This window comes from Triplophysa dalaica, chromosome 4, assembly GCF_015846415.1.
Source record: "Triplophysa dalaica isolate WHDGS20190420 chromosome 4, ASM1584641v1, whole genome shotgun sequence".
In the NCBI taxonomy this organism is placed as follows: Eukaryota; Metazoa; Chordata; class Actinopteri; order Cypriniformes; family Nemacheilidae; genus Triplophysa; species Triplophysa dalaica.
In genome coordinates this window covers 2558530-2574105 of record NC_079545.1, presented here as the reverse complement: position 1 = coordinate 2574105, position 15576 = coordinate 2558530, and the positions used below count along the sequence as shown (strand labels likewise).

At 41.8% G+C, this 15576-nt stretch overlaps 1 protein-coding gene across 2 annotated transcripts in view; it reads left to right on the top strand.

Annotated features, from left to right (window-relative positions):
- Positions 1-15576, top strand: part of tecta (tectorin alpha) — a 32417-nt gene that overhangs the window by 12290 nt on the left and 4551 nt on the right. The window contains exons 2-20 of one of the 2 annotated variants that reach the window (XR_008906390.1): positions 1510-1582; positions 2467-2606; positions 2731-3018; positions 3106-3243; positions 3384-3549; positions 3785-4017; positions 4266-4445; positions 4602-5172; positions 5368-5972; positions 6051-6621; positions 6731-7380; positions 8305-8409; positions 9238-9781; positions 10693-10892; positions 11500-11880; positions 11965-12251; positions 12337-12617; positions 13098-13205; positions 13822-13845. Coding sequence is in view for 1 of the 2 variants with exons in the window: in XM_056744814.1 (XP_056600792.1) it covers positions 1519-1582; positions 2467-2606; positions 2731-3018; positions 3106-3243; positions 3384-3549; positions 3785-4017; positions 4266-4445; positions 4602-5172; positions 5368-5972; positions 6051-6621; positions 6731-7380; positions 8305-8409; positions 9238-9781; positions 10693-10892; positions 11500-11880; positions 11965-12251; positions 12337-12617; positions 13095-13205; positions 13822-14024 (5718 nt within the window). In the remaining variant the exon portion in view is untranslated. Of the gene's footprint in view, positions 1-1509; positions 1583-2466; positions 2607-2730; positions 3019-3105; positions 3244-3383; positions 3550-3784; positions 4018-4265; positions 4446-4601; positions 5173-5367; positions 5973-6050; positions 6622-6730; positions 7381-8304; positions 8410-9237; positions 9782-10692; positions 10893-11499; positions 11881-11964; positions 12252-12336; positions 12618-13094; positions 13206-13821; positions 14025-15576 lie in introns of those variants that run through there. The other variant, XM_056744814.1, reaches the window with a different exon arrangement.

Sequence of the window (15576 nt, the reverse complement as noted above, 5' to 3'; positions counted from 1 at the left end):
AGATAGATTTAACATGATATTTTCAAATGCCAGTGGACAAATTAAGTTGTTATTGTGTAAAAGTAATGTAAGAGTTTTTTTTACTTTAAGCTTCATTGTCTTTGTCTTCACAATTACAACGATTTCTGAAAAACTTCCAAGTCTTAAATTCCTATTGTTTGATCTTTTAATCTCATTTATGCTTTCATTTTTGATTGATTATAGGAGAACAATAAACGTGTATGCTATATGATACTATACATAATGTGCCAAACATTTGCATTTAACATATTTAATCACATAGAGACATATTTTACTGACCCAAAGTCAAAATTTTTGAAATTAGGATTTCCGTCTTGTATTCTGTCATCATGGTGAATATGGTATATTGTGAAGTAATTACACCATGTCGTTCCAAACCCATATTAAATACTTCTCCCTGAAATACTGTACAAAAGGAGATGATAGAAAGAATGTTTGGAATTCACATGCGCTTTCATGTATGAAAAAAAGAGCAGAAATATTGCAACGTTCTAAAATATTTTTTCATTGGTTTTTCATGAAAGTTAAACAGTTTGGAATGACATGAGGGAAAATGATGACAAAATGTGTGGGTCAATTATTTCAAAAAGATTGCATTGTCATGCCTAATACCAAAGGCCCGAAATGACATATTCATGTTGTAAAATATTATTTTTCACAACCAAGTTGTATTTAAATATGAAGTTGTATTAGGTTTTCATTTAATTGAAGGTAAATAGCAGCTTAAGCCGTTTTAAAGTGCATCTTTGCTGATCTGTTTGTTTGTTATTGCCTTTTCTAAAATGCATTTGATTGACCAACTAAGTGACTCTTGCCATCATTCCAATTTTTGACAACATAGTCTCAAATCAAATTTACGTCTTCATCCATCACCTGATCCCGGGTTTTGAGTGAATGTCCATTTATTTTGGCACGCTAAGGTTAGGGAAATCCAAAGGGAGGGAAACTAAAACTTCAGCCCCTCAGGGTTGCCGTAAAGACCCTGGCAACTCAAGCCTGCTAAATTAAACCCATTAGCCTCACTGTTCAAGGCCCTTCCTCTGATGCCAACCAGTCATAGCACATAAACACCTGGTAATGGACCCTTCAGATGACGGAGAGGAGCAAGACGAGTTCTCCCAGCCGCCGGCTCGTTGGCACGATGGTGGCCCAAGAACGGCATCACCAAAGCCCACTCACACGGTAGCGCTGGAGAATGTGATCCCTGCACATTGTTCAGCATCACATAATAGAACCTTTTCAGATCAGGGCGAACAGGCCCACCATGCAGGGGGAGAACGGGGCAGAATGCCCTCATGGGAGACCTGGGAGACTGCTCTTTAAATCAGTGAAGATTGGAGACAAATGGGTCTTGGCCTAGTTGTTAGTTTATTTAATTAGCTCATTTCCAGTGCCGTTTATTATATAAATGTACCTGGTGTCTGGAAGCCTGGCATTTGTGATGCTCATTGTGATAAGACGTAAACACCTTACATATGTGATTCTCAGGTGTTTAGGATGGTCAGAACGGGCACTTTAGTCTCTCTGCTCCAGCTCTTTAGCACCCTGGCTCCCAGAGGAGGTAAATGAAATTCTCTCACTATATAACACATAAAAACATGTACAATTAGATACAACAATGCCAGATATAAGAACTATTAAAACACTTTCATGAGTAAAAAAGGGGAAAACATGTATCCACAACACTTACCCTTTCTAAAAGGCGCAACATTGAATTTATGTTGTTTAAATGTTTTTGTACAGTTGTAGCCAAAATGATGTCCAAGGGGATTTAATGCCACCTCAGTTAAAGTGATAGTTCACCCAAAAACAAAATGTCTGTGATCATTTACTCACCCGCTTGTCATTTCAAAGCTTTATGACTTTCTTCTCGATATTTTGAATAAAGTTGGTAACCAACAGCGCCGACACCCTTTCACTTCTACTGTATCGACACCAAACCAATGCAAGTGAATGGGTGCTGGTTAACAACATTCTTCCAAATATCTTCTTTTTGAAAGAATGTCATACAGGTTTGAAATGACAAGAGGTTGTGTTAATGACGTCAACATTTCCTTTTTGGGTGAACTATCCCTTTAAAGATTTAAACATCAATATTAAAGTGTATGACAAAATGCACAAAAAGCAAACATAGACTGATTTTATTTGTTAATAATATTTGTTTATCGTTTCTTGTGGTACTATTTTAAAGTCATTCTCCGGGACTTAAGAAACTTTGCACATAAACTCAAACTTTTTTGTTTCTTAAAAAATCAGACCTTTAGTTTACACTGCAAACAAACCAATGCAACATAGCCTAAATGCAAATTGTTTTATGTATCAAAATAATTGAATAAAGACTGAAGACTTCCAAAGTTGGACATAACCTTGGCCACTTCTGTACCAGTACTCATCTGACCTTTGCTTGTTTGCTTTGGTGACATTATTTCCTTATCCCCTGCTTAGCATTGTCTCAGGATACCCTCTACCCCTTTGGACCATCTCACAGGGATTTAGAAACCCCCAAGATGGATGATGGCAGTTCTCTGGAGATCCCATTGCTAATTCCCTTCATATTCTTCAGTGTGCCCTATAGATCCCTTTATGTAAGTATCAAAAAACGTATTTCATAAACTCTTAGAGGATGTGATGAGAATTATGCGTGCAACATCTTTTGTCAGCCTATCATCTGTTCATGCAATCAGCGCAACCGCCTCTCTATCCCCTCAGGTCAATAACAACGGAGTGATCTCCTTCAATGTTCAGGTTAGTCAGTTCACACCCGAGGCTTTCCCGCTCAGTGACAGCCGGTCCTTCATTGCCCCCTTATGGGGTGATGTGCATAACGGCATCCGTGGCGATGTATACTATCGCGAGTCCACGGAACAAGAGATCCTGGAGAGGGCCACTCAGGACGTCCGGAAGTATTTCAAGATTATGGTGTCCTTCACCGCCACCTGGGTCTTTATCGCTACCTGGACTCAGGTCACATTTTACGGAGGCAGCCAGACGACGCCGGTGAGAAATATATCATTTTTGTTAATGTTCTGTTTGACGTCTGTTAGCGTCCAGCTCATAGTAGAATACATTTTTCTTGTTTCTCAGGTAAATACATTTCAGGCAGTGTTGATCTCTGATGGCCATTCTTGTTTCGCTATGTTTAACTATGGAGAGATCAACTGGACCACAGGAACGGCTAGCGGAGGAGACCCTCTTACAGGCCTGGGAGGAACCTCAGCGCAGGTAATCCTGAAAAGATAGTCTGTGCTATAACAGCTGATACAGAAATTCCTCTGGTTATACTTTCTACTATTAGCTAGGAAAGTGTCCTTTTGGACATTGTAAAAGTAGTCTATTTCATTTCTCGCCATTATTCTTTCCAGGCAGGTTTCAACGGTGGAGACGTCAGCCATTTCTTTAACCTTCCCGGATCACGCTCGAATGAAATTGTCAACATTGAACTGACCACTAACGTCAACGTCCCCGGACGGTGGTTCTTCCGTATTGACACGGACCAGATAGACCCCGCAAATGGCTGCAGCTACAATGGTACAAAGTTGGATGCTGCGATGATTAAAAATAATTTATTCACACATTCAAAACCTGTATGACTTTCTTTCTTCTGTGGAACACAAAAGAAGATATTCTGATGATATTTCTGAGTCAATGGGGTTTCATTGCGTTTTGGTTACCAACATTCTTCTAAATATCTTCTTTTGTGTCCTTAATTGATGTTGTAGCATCTTGGCTTATTGTATTTGAAAGCAGTCGCTCTCCCTTTCAGGGCGCTTCTACCGTCGCGGGGAAGTGTTCTGGCTGTCAGACCAGTGCACTCAGCGATGTAGGTGTCTTGATTTGGATAACGAGGTGACCTGCCAGCACTCTCCATGTGGTCAGTTAGAGACCTGTGAACAGGTGGAGGGGGCTTACCACTGCCAGCCCACCCGTACCAGCACCTGTGTGGTGTTTGGAGACCCCCACTACCACACATTCGATGGATTTCTTTATCACTTCCAGGTACAAGACAGGATTAAAATGGTAATAATAGTAAATTAACAAGTTTTGAGCATTTTGAACCAATATTGGATGCAAATTAAAACAAAAAAAGAATACAAAGATTTCACTGATTTGACTATTTAGAGGTTATGTTGGATGCAAATGGTGGAAACAGGTTGGAAATGGTTAAAAGCTGCTAGGTATGGCTTTCCAGACTATCGATTAGTTTTGGAAAATAACCTTTACAATAACCTTGATCTCCCATCCAGGGTACCTGCTCGTATCTGTTGGCTCGCCCATGCTGGGAAACACCCGGTTTGCCTTTCTTCAGTGTGGAGGCCAAAAATGAGAACCGTGGCGTGACTACGGTATCCTGGCTGCGTGACGTGACGGTGGAGGTGTATAACCACCGTGTCACACTACCCAAAGGAACTCTGGGAACTGTACAGGTCAGCTTTCCTCATGTTTCTGTCCTTTAAATTAAATTCTGCTAATTTGACTCACTAAACAGTGAACTATGAACGGCTTAGAAGGTTCAATTATTCTCGTAGGACACTACAGCTAGGCAATAAAGCATCTTTCACTTTGTGTTTCTGTTCATACAGGTGGACGGCCTAATAAAGACTCTCCCGGTTCAGCTTCAACTCGGTGCAGTCAGAGTGTACCAATCTGGCGTCGCCGTAGCTTTGGAAACCGATTTTGGACTCTTGGTGACATATGACGGATTGCACTACGCCTCTATCTCCCTCCCCAGCTCCTATTTTAACAACACTTGTGGCTTATGTGGCAACTACAACGATGACCCGGCTGACGACCCTGTGTTGCCAGATGGCTCTTTGGCAGAGAGCGTAGTGGAACTGGGCGGTAGCTGGCGAGCGGAAGACACTGATTTTCGTTGTACGGATGGCTGCGCCCAGAACTGTAGCATGTGTGAGCCAGCAGCTGAAGCGTTTTACTTTCGTCCAGACTACTGTGGATTGATCAATAAAACCGATGGGCCGTTCAGGGACTGCAGGGCTGTGGTAGACCCCACGGCATTTGTGTACAGCTGCGTTTATGACATGTGCAGTAATCGTGATAACATCACCACCCTATGCCAGGCTATACAGGCATATGTGCTGGCATGCCAGGCCCTGGGAGTCACTATACGACCATGGAGATCACGCTCCTTCTGCGGTGAGTGATGCAAGATGATTTTTTGTGTACTTTTTTTGTAACCCATTTATAATATTTGCTAAATTGTTCGGTTTCAGGATGACGCAATTTTAAACAGGGCTTATTGAATTTACAGCCATGTTTGTAAGCATATGTTAAGAAGGACATTTTAATTAATATGGGCTGCCGTTTTTTCTATTTCCCATGTGTGATTAGCATTGACGTGCCCTGAGAACAGCCACTACCAGGTCTGCACCAGTTCGTGCCCTCCCTCCTGCTCTGACGTAACGGCTCACCTCTACTGCACCCATCCATGTACAGAGGGCTGCCAGTGTGACCAGGGATACGTGCTGAGTGGCAGCCGCTGCGTTCGCCGCTCAGAGTGCGGATGTGAACGTGACGGCCTCTACTACGCCTTAAATGAGACCTTCTGGGTGGGAGAGGGGGGTGAAGAATGCTCCCAGCGTTGTGTATGTGGACTGGCGGGTGAAGTAAAGTGTTACAATGACTCTTGCAGTGAAGGCGAGGTGTGTATGGCAGAAGTCGGGTTGTTGGGGTGTTACCCTCGCCGGGAAGCGGTCTGCTCGCTGTCTCAGACTCAAATACTGGCCACGTTTGATGGGTCCACAATTCCGTTTCCAGATGAAAGCTCATTCTATCTGGTGAAGACTTTGGGGCGCTTGCCTGCGAACGTTACATCAGTGGAGGTGAAGATTGGAAGGAAGTTGGTGAATAAGGGCCCTAGGTGGCTGCGGCCAGTGGTGGTTAGGGTGGCACATTTGGAAGCACAGATTGGTGGCTCGGATTTAGACGTGATCAAGGTCTGTAGTGCCGTTTTACACTTTGCATAAACAAATTAAATTGCTGTTGGTGATGCTAGTCTTCTATTCCTCATACAGATAAACAGCGAGCCGGTGATTCTTCCTTACGTCCATCCGGTGGAGCCACTCATGATATACCGTTTCTCTGGCAATTCCACAGTGATCGAATGGACCGGCCTCGTCCGTGCCCGATACTCCCGCCAAGGCCTTCTAAACATCACTCTGTCCACTCTCTTTTACAACACCACCTGTGGTCTCTGCGGTTTCTTCAACAATGATCCAATCGATGATTTGCGTCTACCTAGTGGCAGGCAGGCTGATACAGCCGACCAGTTTATTGAAGGTTGGAGAGCCATTGCGGACGATTTGACCTGCAATGGTGACTGTGAGGACTTATACCGTATGTGTACGGATTTGAGGCTGTACCAGAGTCCGTGGCTGTGTGGAAACATCAATGACCCTGGAAACAGTTCGTTCCTGGCCTGCCACACGGCTGTTAACCCCTCTCCGTTCTTCAGGAACTGTCTCTACAACATGTGTGTTCGAGAGGGAAACCGTTCAGCCCTGTGTAACTCCCTGCAGGCTTATGCCTCAGCTTGCCAGGACGCTCAGATCAGCCTGGAGGCTTGGAGGAGTTCGACCAATTGCCGTAAGAGAGAATTGCTGAAATAGTTCAAATCATTTACAATTACAAGAATCTTTCCTTTCCTACAAATTCATCAACCATTAAGTGTTTTCCTGTTTCACTTTGTCCTCAGCTCTACCCTGTCCTGAGAACAGTCATTTTGATGACTGTACATCTGCATGTCCACTCACTTGCTCCAACCTGGACGAACCCGAGGAGCCGTGCCCGCTTCCGTGCTCTGAGGGATGCCAGTGCGAGGAGGGCTACGCCCTACGCGACGGCTTCTGCGTGGCTCGCAGCGACTGCGGATGCTTCTACTTGGGTCGTCATTTAGCCACCAACGAGACCTTCTGGACAGATTGGGAGTGCCAAGAGCGCTGCTTCTGCAATGGCACAGACAACAGTGTTTACTGCACCTTTTCACCCTGCCCCCCAGAGGAGTACTGCCAGGAGAACGACGATCTGTTTTTCTGTCAGCCAAGGACAGAAGCCATGTGCGTTGTTGCTGGATACGGACACTTTTTGCCATTTGGAGGCGTTCCATTTGACCTCCAGAGCAGCTGCACTCTTCGGCTGGCCACCACTGAGTGTGGAGAAGGGGACGAGGACGGATTTGGGGGAATGGACAGTGGAGAAGAGGTTCCAGGTGGACTTCCTAGGTTCCAGATGTCGGTTCGGAGTGAGGAGAGAGACACCGGTCAAGCTATATGGGTACGGGGATTCGTACTGGAGGTTTACGGATATGAGATTGAGGTGTCTCGAAGTTTCAAGCACACAGTCACGGTAAGATGTGGGAAAGGGGTTGTCCTGCATGTCAAAACTGAATAATGCTGATGTAATGTTTTCTTCCTGTTTTTTTTAAACAGGGGTGTGTTTAAGAAAATTATTTTGCGTTAAAGCTGTTATATAACTTATAAATGTTATATAACTTATAACCTCTTTCTCGCCACCTGTGTTTGAATGTAAAATTCCAGGTTACTTACATGCTTATCTTAAGTCAAATGACATCGAACTGAGACAACATCCTACCTGATAGCTCAAATTATAAATCATTATTATATGCTTGCCGTTGTAATTCAGAATAGGAAAAGGATACGGTTCTAAACAGTGATATTTTGTGTATTTGTGCTGTTTTTTAATTTATTAAAAAAGTAATTGTTTTATCAGTTCGACATTCTCCACCTATACTGATACAGATAACCACTGATAAATGTTCTGCTATCTGTCCATTTGCTCAAAAATGTTAAAATCACAAGAATTCATCTGTAATTCTAGAACACATGAATCTACACCTTTCGAAGGTCAAGCTCCTCAAATCTTATGACACAAAGTTATTTTAATCAACCAGACAGAGGAGCTTAACACAGGAGAACATTCCAAATTTTTACAGGTGGGGAGTATAACATTTCAGTGAGCATCTGTTAGCACAATGGAGCAAATTCAGAAAGATACTTATAACTGTCTGACCCCTGGAATGAGTTCACAACACCATCAGAAGATCTGAAGAACTTTAGATCAAATGAAGATTGAGAGGAGAAGAAAACGAAGATGGAGAGTGAGAGACAGAGTGAAGCATCAAGAAACTAAATTTTTAAAGTTCTGTTGTGTTAGACAATATACAAGAGAATTTTAAAGGATACAGTTAAAGTGTTTTAGAGTATTTTTGTTTTTCTTATTTTATGTTTATATACTGTATATCTCTTTAAGGTGAATAAGGAGCGTCTCTATCTGCCTATAAAACTTGGTCCTGGGAAGGTTAACATCTATTCTCTTGGTCTCCAGTTACTTGTGGAGACAGACTTTGGCTTGAAGGTAAGAGTGCATACACTAACATTACAAAACTTTGATCTTTTTAGTTGGTATCATCGCTTATGCAAAGAAAATATATTTTCCTAGTTATATTAACTGTCAACATATTAAATGATTTCATATGTATTAGAAAATAGACTTTTCATATATTAAAAATAAGCACTTGGTTCCATCCATCCATCCATCCATTTTCTACCGCTTATCCGAACTACCTCGGGTCACGGGGAGCCTGCGCCTATCTCAGGAGTCATCGGGCATCAAGGCAGGATACACCCTGGATGGAGTGCCAACCCATCGCAGGCACTTGGTTCCAGTTTATGGAAATACATTATTTAATATATTACATTATGTTTAAAGTAAATGACCATATATGTTGTTTTTTATAGGATAACACAAACACAACCAAGCAGTTTAGCACATACTTTGTGGTATGTTGAATTGGACCCTTGATTTGTAAAGTATGTCAATAACGGTGCCATATTGGGAAGGTCAAGACTGCCTTATAGACACAAGTAAATGGAGCAGTTGTATTTGAGCAAATCACAATAATACTTACATTTCTCAACCAATTTCATTGGTTATCAATCAATTGTGTAAACTCGAGCATTGAAATCGGTTTAGAGATTCAAACGATACTGTACCCCCCCCAAAAAATGCACTTCTTTTGTCATTGTTAAGGTAATCTTGATAAAATTAGATAATCCTAATAAATATGGTGGCACAATTTACACCAGCATCACCATGCCAAAGCTTTCAATGCTTCATTTACTTACTTCTATGGTTTACAATGTGACTAGCATGTCATTATCCTTTGTAAATATTTCTCTACAGGTGGCCTTTGACTGGAACACTCTCTTGCACTTCACTCTGCCTCGCAGTCTCTTCAACGCCACCTGTGGGCTCTGTCAAGGAGTGCCCATTTCTGGCCCTGTCCTCAGTGTCAGTGAATGGGGCGTGGCATGGTCCGACCGTGACACCTTCTGCCAGGTTGGATGCGGTGACTCTTGCCCTCGGTGTGGAACGGCCGACAGAGGCCTTGCTGCAGAGGTCGCCGCACCTGCTCAAGTAACCGATGCTGTTGGTAACATTGACGTGGACGGTAACCCCGGAAACCGCTTCCATCTCTCCGAAGGGTTGTATGCGTATGTGGAACCCGAGGCGGTGAGATTGTGTGGACTTATTATAGACCGTGGAGGAGTGTTCGCTCGCTGTCACAGCAAAGTAGCGCCGGCATACTTCTACCAGAGCTGTCTGCAAGACACGTGCGTGGATCAAGGTGCAAAAGAGACCATCTGTAATTGGCTACAGATTTATGCCAGCACCTGTCAGACACAGGGAGTGTCCATCACTGCCTGGAGAAGTTCAACACCTTGTGGTGAGAAGGATAATTTGCTACTGTATGATGTTGCAACTGTATGTACATCACTAGTGTAAGTGTCATTACTATTTTTGCACATACCTAGGGTGAATTCTGTTCTCCAAACCCGAAGATATCTTAAGAAAGGTGTGATGTACTCATACTTCCAGTAAGAGAGGCAACGAAATGTCCTGTAGACCAATGAATCTCAACCTTTTGACCACAATAATAGTTGAAGGTCCCCCTTCCTTCTGCCCAATAAAATATTCTTGAGTTTGGTAACTTATTTCTGTTTTAAAAATCTGTTATAATCATTAAGAAATATCTCAAATTGTAATGCTTTTTCAATTGAAATAATTTTTAGCCATCTTGAGGCCTGCTTGGAGGTTCATTTAGGGTCAATAGTGGGACACAGACCCCTAGTTAAGAAACCCATAAACTTAAATTGATGTATAGGGCTCTCACAAGTATTAAATAGTCACCTGATCGCTATTATTTGATTTTAATGGAATAATTTCAAATATTAGCAATTATTGTGCACAAGGAGGATAATTCTAGATTTTTAGAAGATACATTATCTGCATTTAATACATTTAAAACATTTACATTTACTCAATAATTGTTTTTTGTGAAAAAGACAAAAGTACAGTAGACTTCTGAGTCTGAGCGAACTAAGACTATAAAAAATGTAATAGAGTTAATTCCAATTGCATTGTGTCTTCTGTTACGAAAGCTAACCGCAAACCGTGATGGCTTGTTTTACAAACGCTCTGTTTCGCCATCAGAGCAACTACAGGACACTTTTCAGAATCAAAGCCCTGTGAATGCCACACATTCATATAAACCCTTTACAGTGAAATACAATACATCCTTCTCCTTACTTCTGGAAACTCAACCGTTCTCTTGTTTTGCGCCCTGTGTGTGTTTAGTGTTGTCGTGTCCCATGAACAGTCACTATTCCAGCTGTATGATGGTGTGCCAGCCCCAGTGTGCCCCTGCACGTGGACAGAGAGACTGTAACCAGTATTGTGTCGAGGGATGCCAGTGTGACCAGGGCTATGTGCTCAACGGTAAAAGCTGTATCCTCAGTCAAAACTGCGGATGCTACACAGATGGTAAATACTATGAGGTGAGATACGATGTTGGAATATGACTGATGATTGTACAGACTTGGATAAATAATTTATATTTGTATTTTTTAATTTTTTTAGCAGATGCTTTTAGCCGCAATCGCTAAAAAGTAAAGAGCGTTTAATATTTTGCCTTTTAGGGACAGTTCACAGAATTTTTTAATTCAGTCGTCGTTTATTCACCCTCATGTCAAAACCTGTATTTGACTCTTTCTTAGGCAGTCTGCACTATCGTCTCTCAAAAGTATGCAGCACAAACTATTCGTGTGTGTCTCAAAAAAACATTTATAGTTTATATACCTGTATAAGTATATTTACCTGAGAAACAAAAATTTTATAAAATAACTTGTTCTATAAAACTTGTTTACTTGGCAGAGTTTGAATTATTTTTTTAAGCCAAAGTGAATTTATATTAATTTGTTTTATTTGTTAATAAAAAAATTGTGGTACATAAAATAGTGGCCAATTTAAACACACTAGATTTAATAGTTTATTCTTTTAATTTTTATGATTTAGGAGATTGATTATTAGTTGTCTTTATAGAATGTAAAATGTATATCCTCCTAGATTGATTTTGATGTCTCTTTCCCACTCTATTGCTCTCAGCCAAAGCAGTTGTTCTGGAACAGCGACTGTACCAAACGCTGTCAGTGTATTGGACGGAATCTCATACAGTGCGACCCGCGCCGATGTAAAGCAGAAGAGGAGTGCATTCTGCGTCACGGCGTGCGAGGCTGCTTCGCCCGCCGTAACCAGCACTGCGTGGCATCAGGCGGTGGCGTCTTCCGCACTTTTGATGGTGCATCCCTTCGTCTCCCCGCCTCTTGCTCCTTTGTCCTGTCAACCATCTGCCACAAGCTCCCAGAGTTATCATTTCAGCTCATTGCCAATTTTGACAAGTGGAGTACGCCCAACCTGACCACCATCTCCCACGCTTACCTCTACATCAATGAGGAGAACATTCTCATCTCTGGAAACACAGTCAAGGTAGGAAGATGTAGAAAAATTAACCTGGGAGGATGTTATATGTGTCATGTTATCAAATGCTAATGCAAATCTCTTTCATCTCAGGTAAATGGAACGCCGGTTTCTGTACCTTTCGTCACAGGTCTCATGACGCGAGTGTCCACGTCAGAGGGATTTCTGGTGATCGACACGCCGCAGGACATCCAGGTGCGTTACAACCGTTTCAACACGCTGAGCATCACCATGGGTCCACGACTCCAGAACAAAGTGTGCGGACTGTGCGGGAACTTCAACGGGGACCCCACAGATGATTACATCACGTCTCGAGGCAAAGCTGCCCTTAGTGCTCTGGAACTGGCACAGAGCTGGAAGACCAACGGCATGCAAAACAGGTTAGTGCGAACAAGAATCTATACAGCGATAGAAAATACGTTCTTTTGAATTGGTCTGATTTGAATCTGTCGTTCTCGTCCACAGCTGTGATGAGACTCAGTATGTGGCTTTGGCTCAGTCCTGTGATAATTCGGCCGTCTCGGAGCTTCAGGCCGAGGACAACTGCCTGAAACTCACAGATCTGAAAGGTTTCTTCCAACCCTGCCACGGCCTGCTGGACCCCCACCCCTTCTACCAGTCTTGCTACCTGGACGGGTGTTACAACCACCGCAAAGCCCAGGTGTGCGGCTCCATGGCGGCCTATGCTGAAGCCTGCCGATCATTCGGCACACTCACTACCAAGTGGATCGCCCAGGAGAACTGCTGTAAGGGGACACTGCCATTTACAGGATTAGTGCTGAAGTGCGGGGGAAGAAAGACTGAAATCATAAATAAATAAATCAAATCTGTCATGATTTACTTTTCTTTCCTGTACATGCCTTTTTTCTTCTGTTGAACATGAAAGAAGCTATTTTGAGAAATGTCTGCGGTTTAGTCTATGTAATAAAAGTCAATGGTGACTAATCTTCTTTTGTGTTCTGTAGAAGAAAGAAAATCATAAACAAGTTTTTCAAGTTTGGGTCAATGTTTCAAAAATCCTATCACAAATTTAACAAAACATGTGGAAAACTGACTTTTGCAGACCTTCCAAATGACATATTTTGTTGTGCCCTAAATCAAATAGTGTACACAGGTCTGTTTGAGGCTATAGGTTTAAAATAATGTTTAGTAGTCTGTAGTGTGGCAAACCTGTGTGCTTGTGTTTTTCTGTGTGCTAACTTTGTAACTGGACCTGTTTTTAGCAGAATGGATCTATGACCCCTGCGCAGGAGAGATTTGCTCAAACACCACATGTGAGCAGGAGAATGGTGGAGATCTGTGCGGCTGTCCTGAGCTTCCCAGCACTGATTTTAGTGAGTAAGACAAGCTGTTAGACACCTACATAATCTGCAAGGTCTAATGAAAGTAGTTTACTATCAGGGTCTTAAAACATATATCTATGGTTGAATAGTTGTCATTCACGTGATTTGTGATGAGACCCATGAGAATAAACCAGGTTTGAAGAAATCAATGTGCCGCCATATTTGAATTATGCACTCAGATCTGTTTACATCGTTTAACTTATCAAGTTCACAATAGTCATCATTTTGCTTCAAACGACATTTATTATTTTGAGATCATTTTGGGATCAACTGTTCCTTTAATTCCACATATTTTTTATAAAAAGTCCCACAACGTTTTATTCTTCAGTAACCACAAAAGTTAGACTGCGACTTTGTTAGAATGCATATTTTAACTTGATGACAGATAAACGCCCGCAAAAACTGAAGTCAGGTAACCATAGCAACAGTGGCTGCTCAAGTGCCCTAATGTTTATTCAAGCAATCTGATTTTACATTGTAAAACCGTAAGCATTGTTAACATTATCACTCTATAATAAATTTCCCAATCAAATTCGCCCTACGTCATAAAAAGCAGCTGTAGGCGAAGTTTAAAGGAGTGCACCTGCACCTCTTTGTGGTTTTCTAGATGAAGATGACATCATACAGGCCGAGGTGACCTGTAAGCATGCTCAGATGGAGGTGTCCATCTCCAAGTGTCGTCTGTTCCAGCTGGGCTTCGAGAGAGAGGACGTGCGAATTAATGACCAGCACTGCGCTGGTATCGAGGGAGAGGATTTCATCTCATTCCACATCAATAACACCAAGGGACACTGTGGCTCTATTGTACAGGTGAACAGTTCCCTCATTCTCATTACCAAATGTTCAGGAGCAGACAGTCTCGGCTCTGCCTCTCGAGAGAGAATAGAAACTTCTGTTCCTCTGAGTAAAGAAAATGTAGAGTTAGGCGCGTCACACAAGACTGTCGTGTACATGCAGCAGAACAGAAATACATGCATAAAGGTGCATAAAATTTCAGGTTTATTGAATATGGACCTATGCAATATAATATACAGAACTATGTTTTTAGAGGTGTAAAAAGACTTTACACAATGAAGCCTTGTGTTTTAATGACCTGAGAATAAACTTTTTCTATCGGTACACCGAGGGTCCCGTTACATGGAATTCACCATGTTGTTTCTACAGCAGCTCTAAACGGACAAACTCCTCTACAAAGCGTTTCGTAAATACGTTAATCGTAAATCTCCATCAGCAAAGAAGCAAAAACCTGACGGCATGTTTTTCATTTGTCAGTTGTCGTCGTTATTTGAAAGGGAGGGATGGAGTGAGCCATTGGTTGCAATTCGCAACCTTAGCGATAGATGCCGCTATAATCTTCACATTGCTCCTTTAAAGGGGTCATATGACATATTATCATTTGTTTTAGATATAATAGGATGTGTTTACATAATTTAAGGTTCCCCTCTCTGAAATTAGCAGATTTTTCACAACCAGTGCGTAGTGATTGGTTGAATCCTGCAAATGTCTAACGGAAATGTAAAGCCTCTTACCATATTTGGAACATCAGGTTGCAATGCAATCATACTGACAGGTACGCCCACCTTACTTGCGTGTACATTTGGGTGGTCTTAGTCAACTCATACCACAAACTCACATAGATTTGTGGGGGTGTGGTTGTTGCAACAAGATGGGTTTTAAGCAGGTCTAGGTGAGCATTCGCTTTTAGATAGAATGCATCTTTTGTTCCCACACTTTAATTTTTGCAATGATCAGGACCAATATATCCTGTCAATCAAAAAAGGAAACTATCAGGAAACATCACAGTATTGACAGATATCACTCTTGAGTTGATGGAATTGAGCTATTGGTATTGATAGAAATTTTGTATCGGTAAAAAATAATATAATAAATAATTCAGTGGCAGTATTTGATTACAAGGTTACAAACACACTTTGCGTCTCCAACCTCATATTTTGAGTTTGATTTATTTACCAAAAAACTGAAAATGTAATATAAATCATTCTAGTCGATATATCACAATTTGATTTTTATCGTGATTTATTTGCCCAAAATAAAAATACGATATTTTGACATTCAATTCAAAAGGTGTGCATGGAAAGTGCATTTGTGAAATGACGCAACACACTCCTTTTAGACTTAATTTTATGCAACATTGCATGTATGGCAGTCCATAAATTCAGCAAAAACATGTTGTTTGTGCTTTACAGATTAGCAGTGGAACAAATCTTCTCGTGTTCTCCTAAATGTCATCATTATATGCGCACTTACTGCGCTGTCTTGTTAGCCGAGTGCTCTGTTCTCTCTGGAACGCTCATTAAATTCAGAGTAACTTTATGTGCGCGTTTGTGCTTTGTGCGTGTGT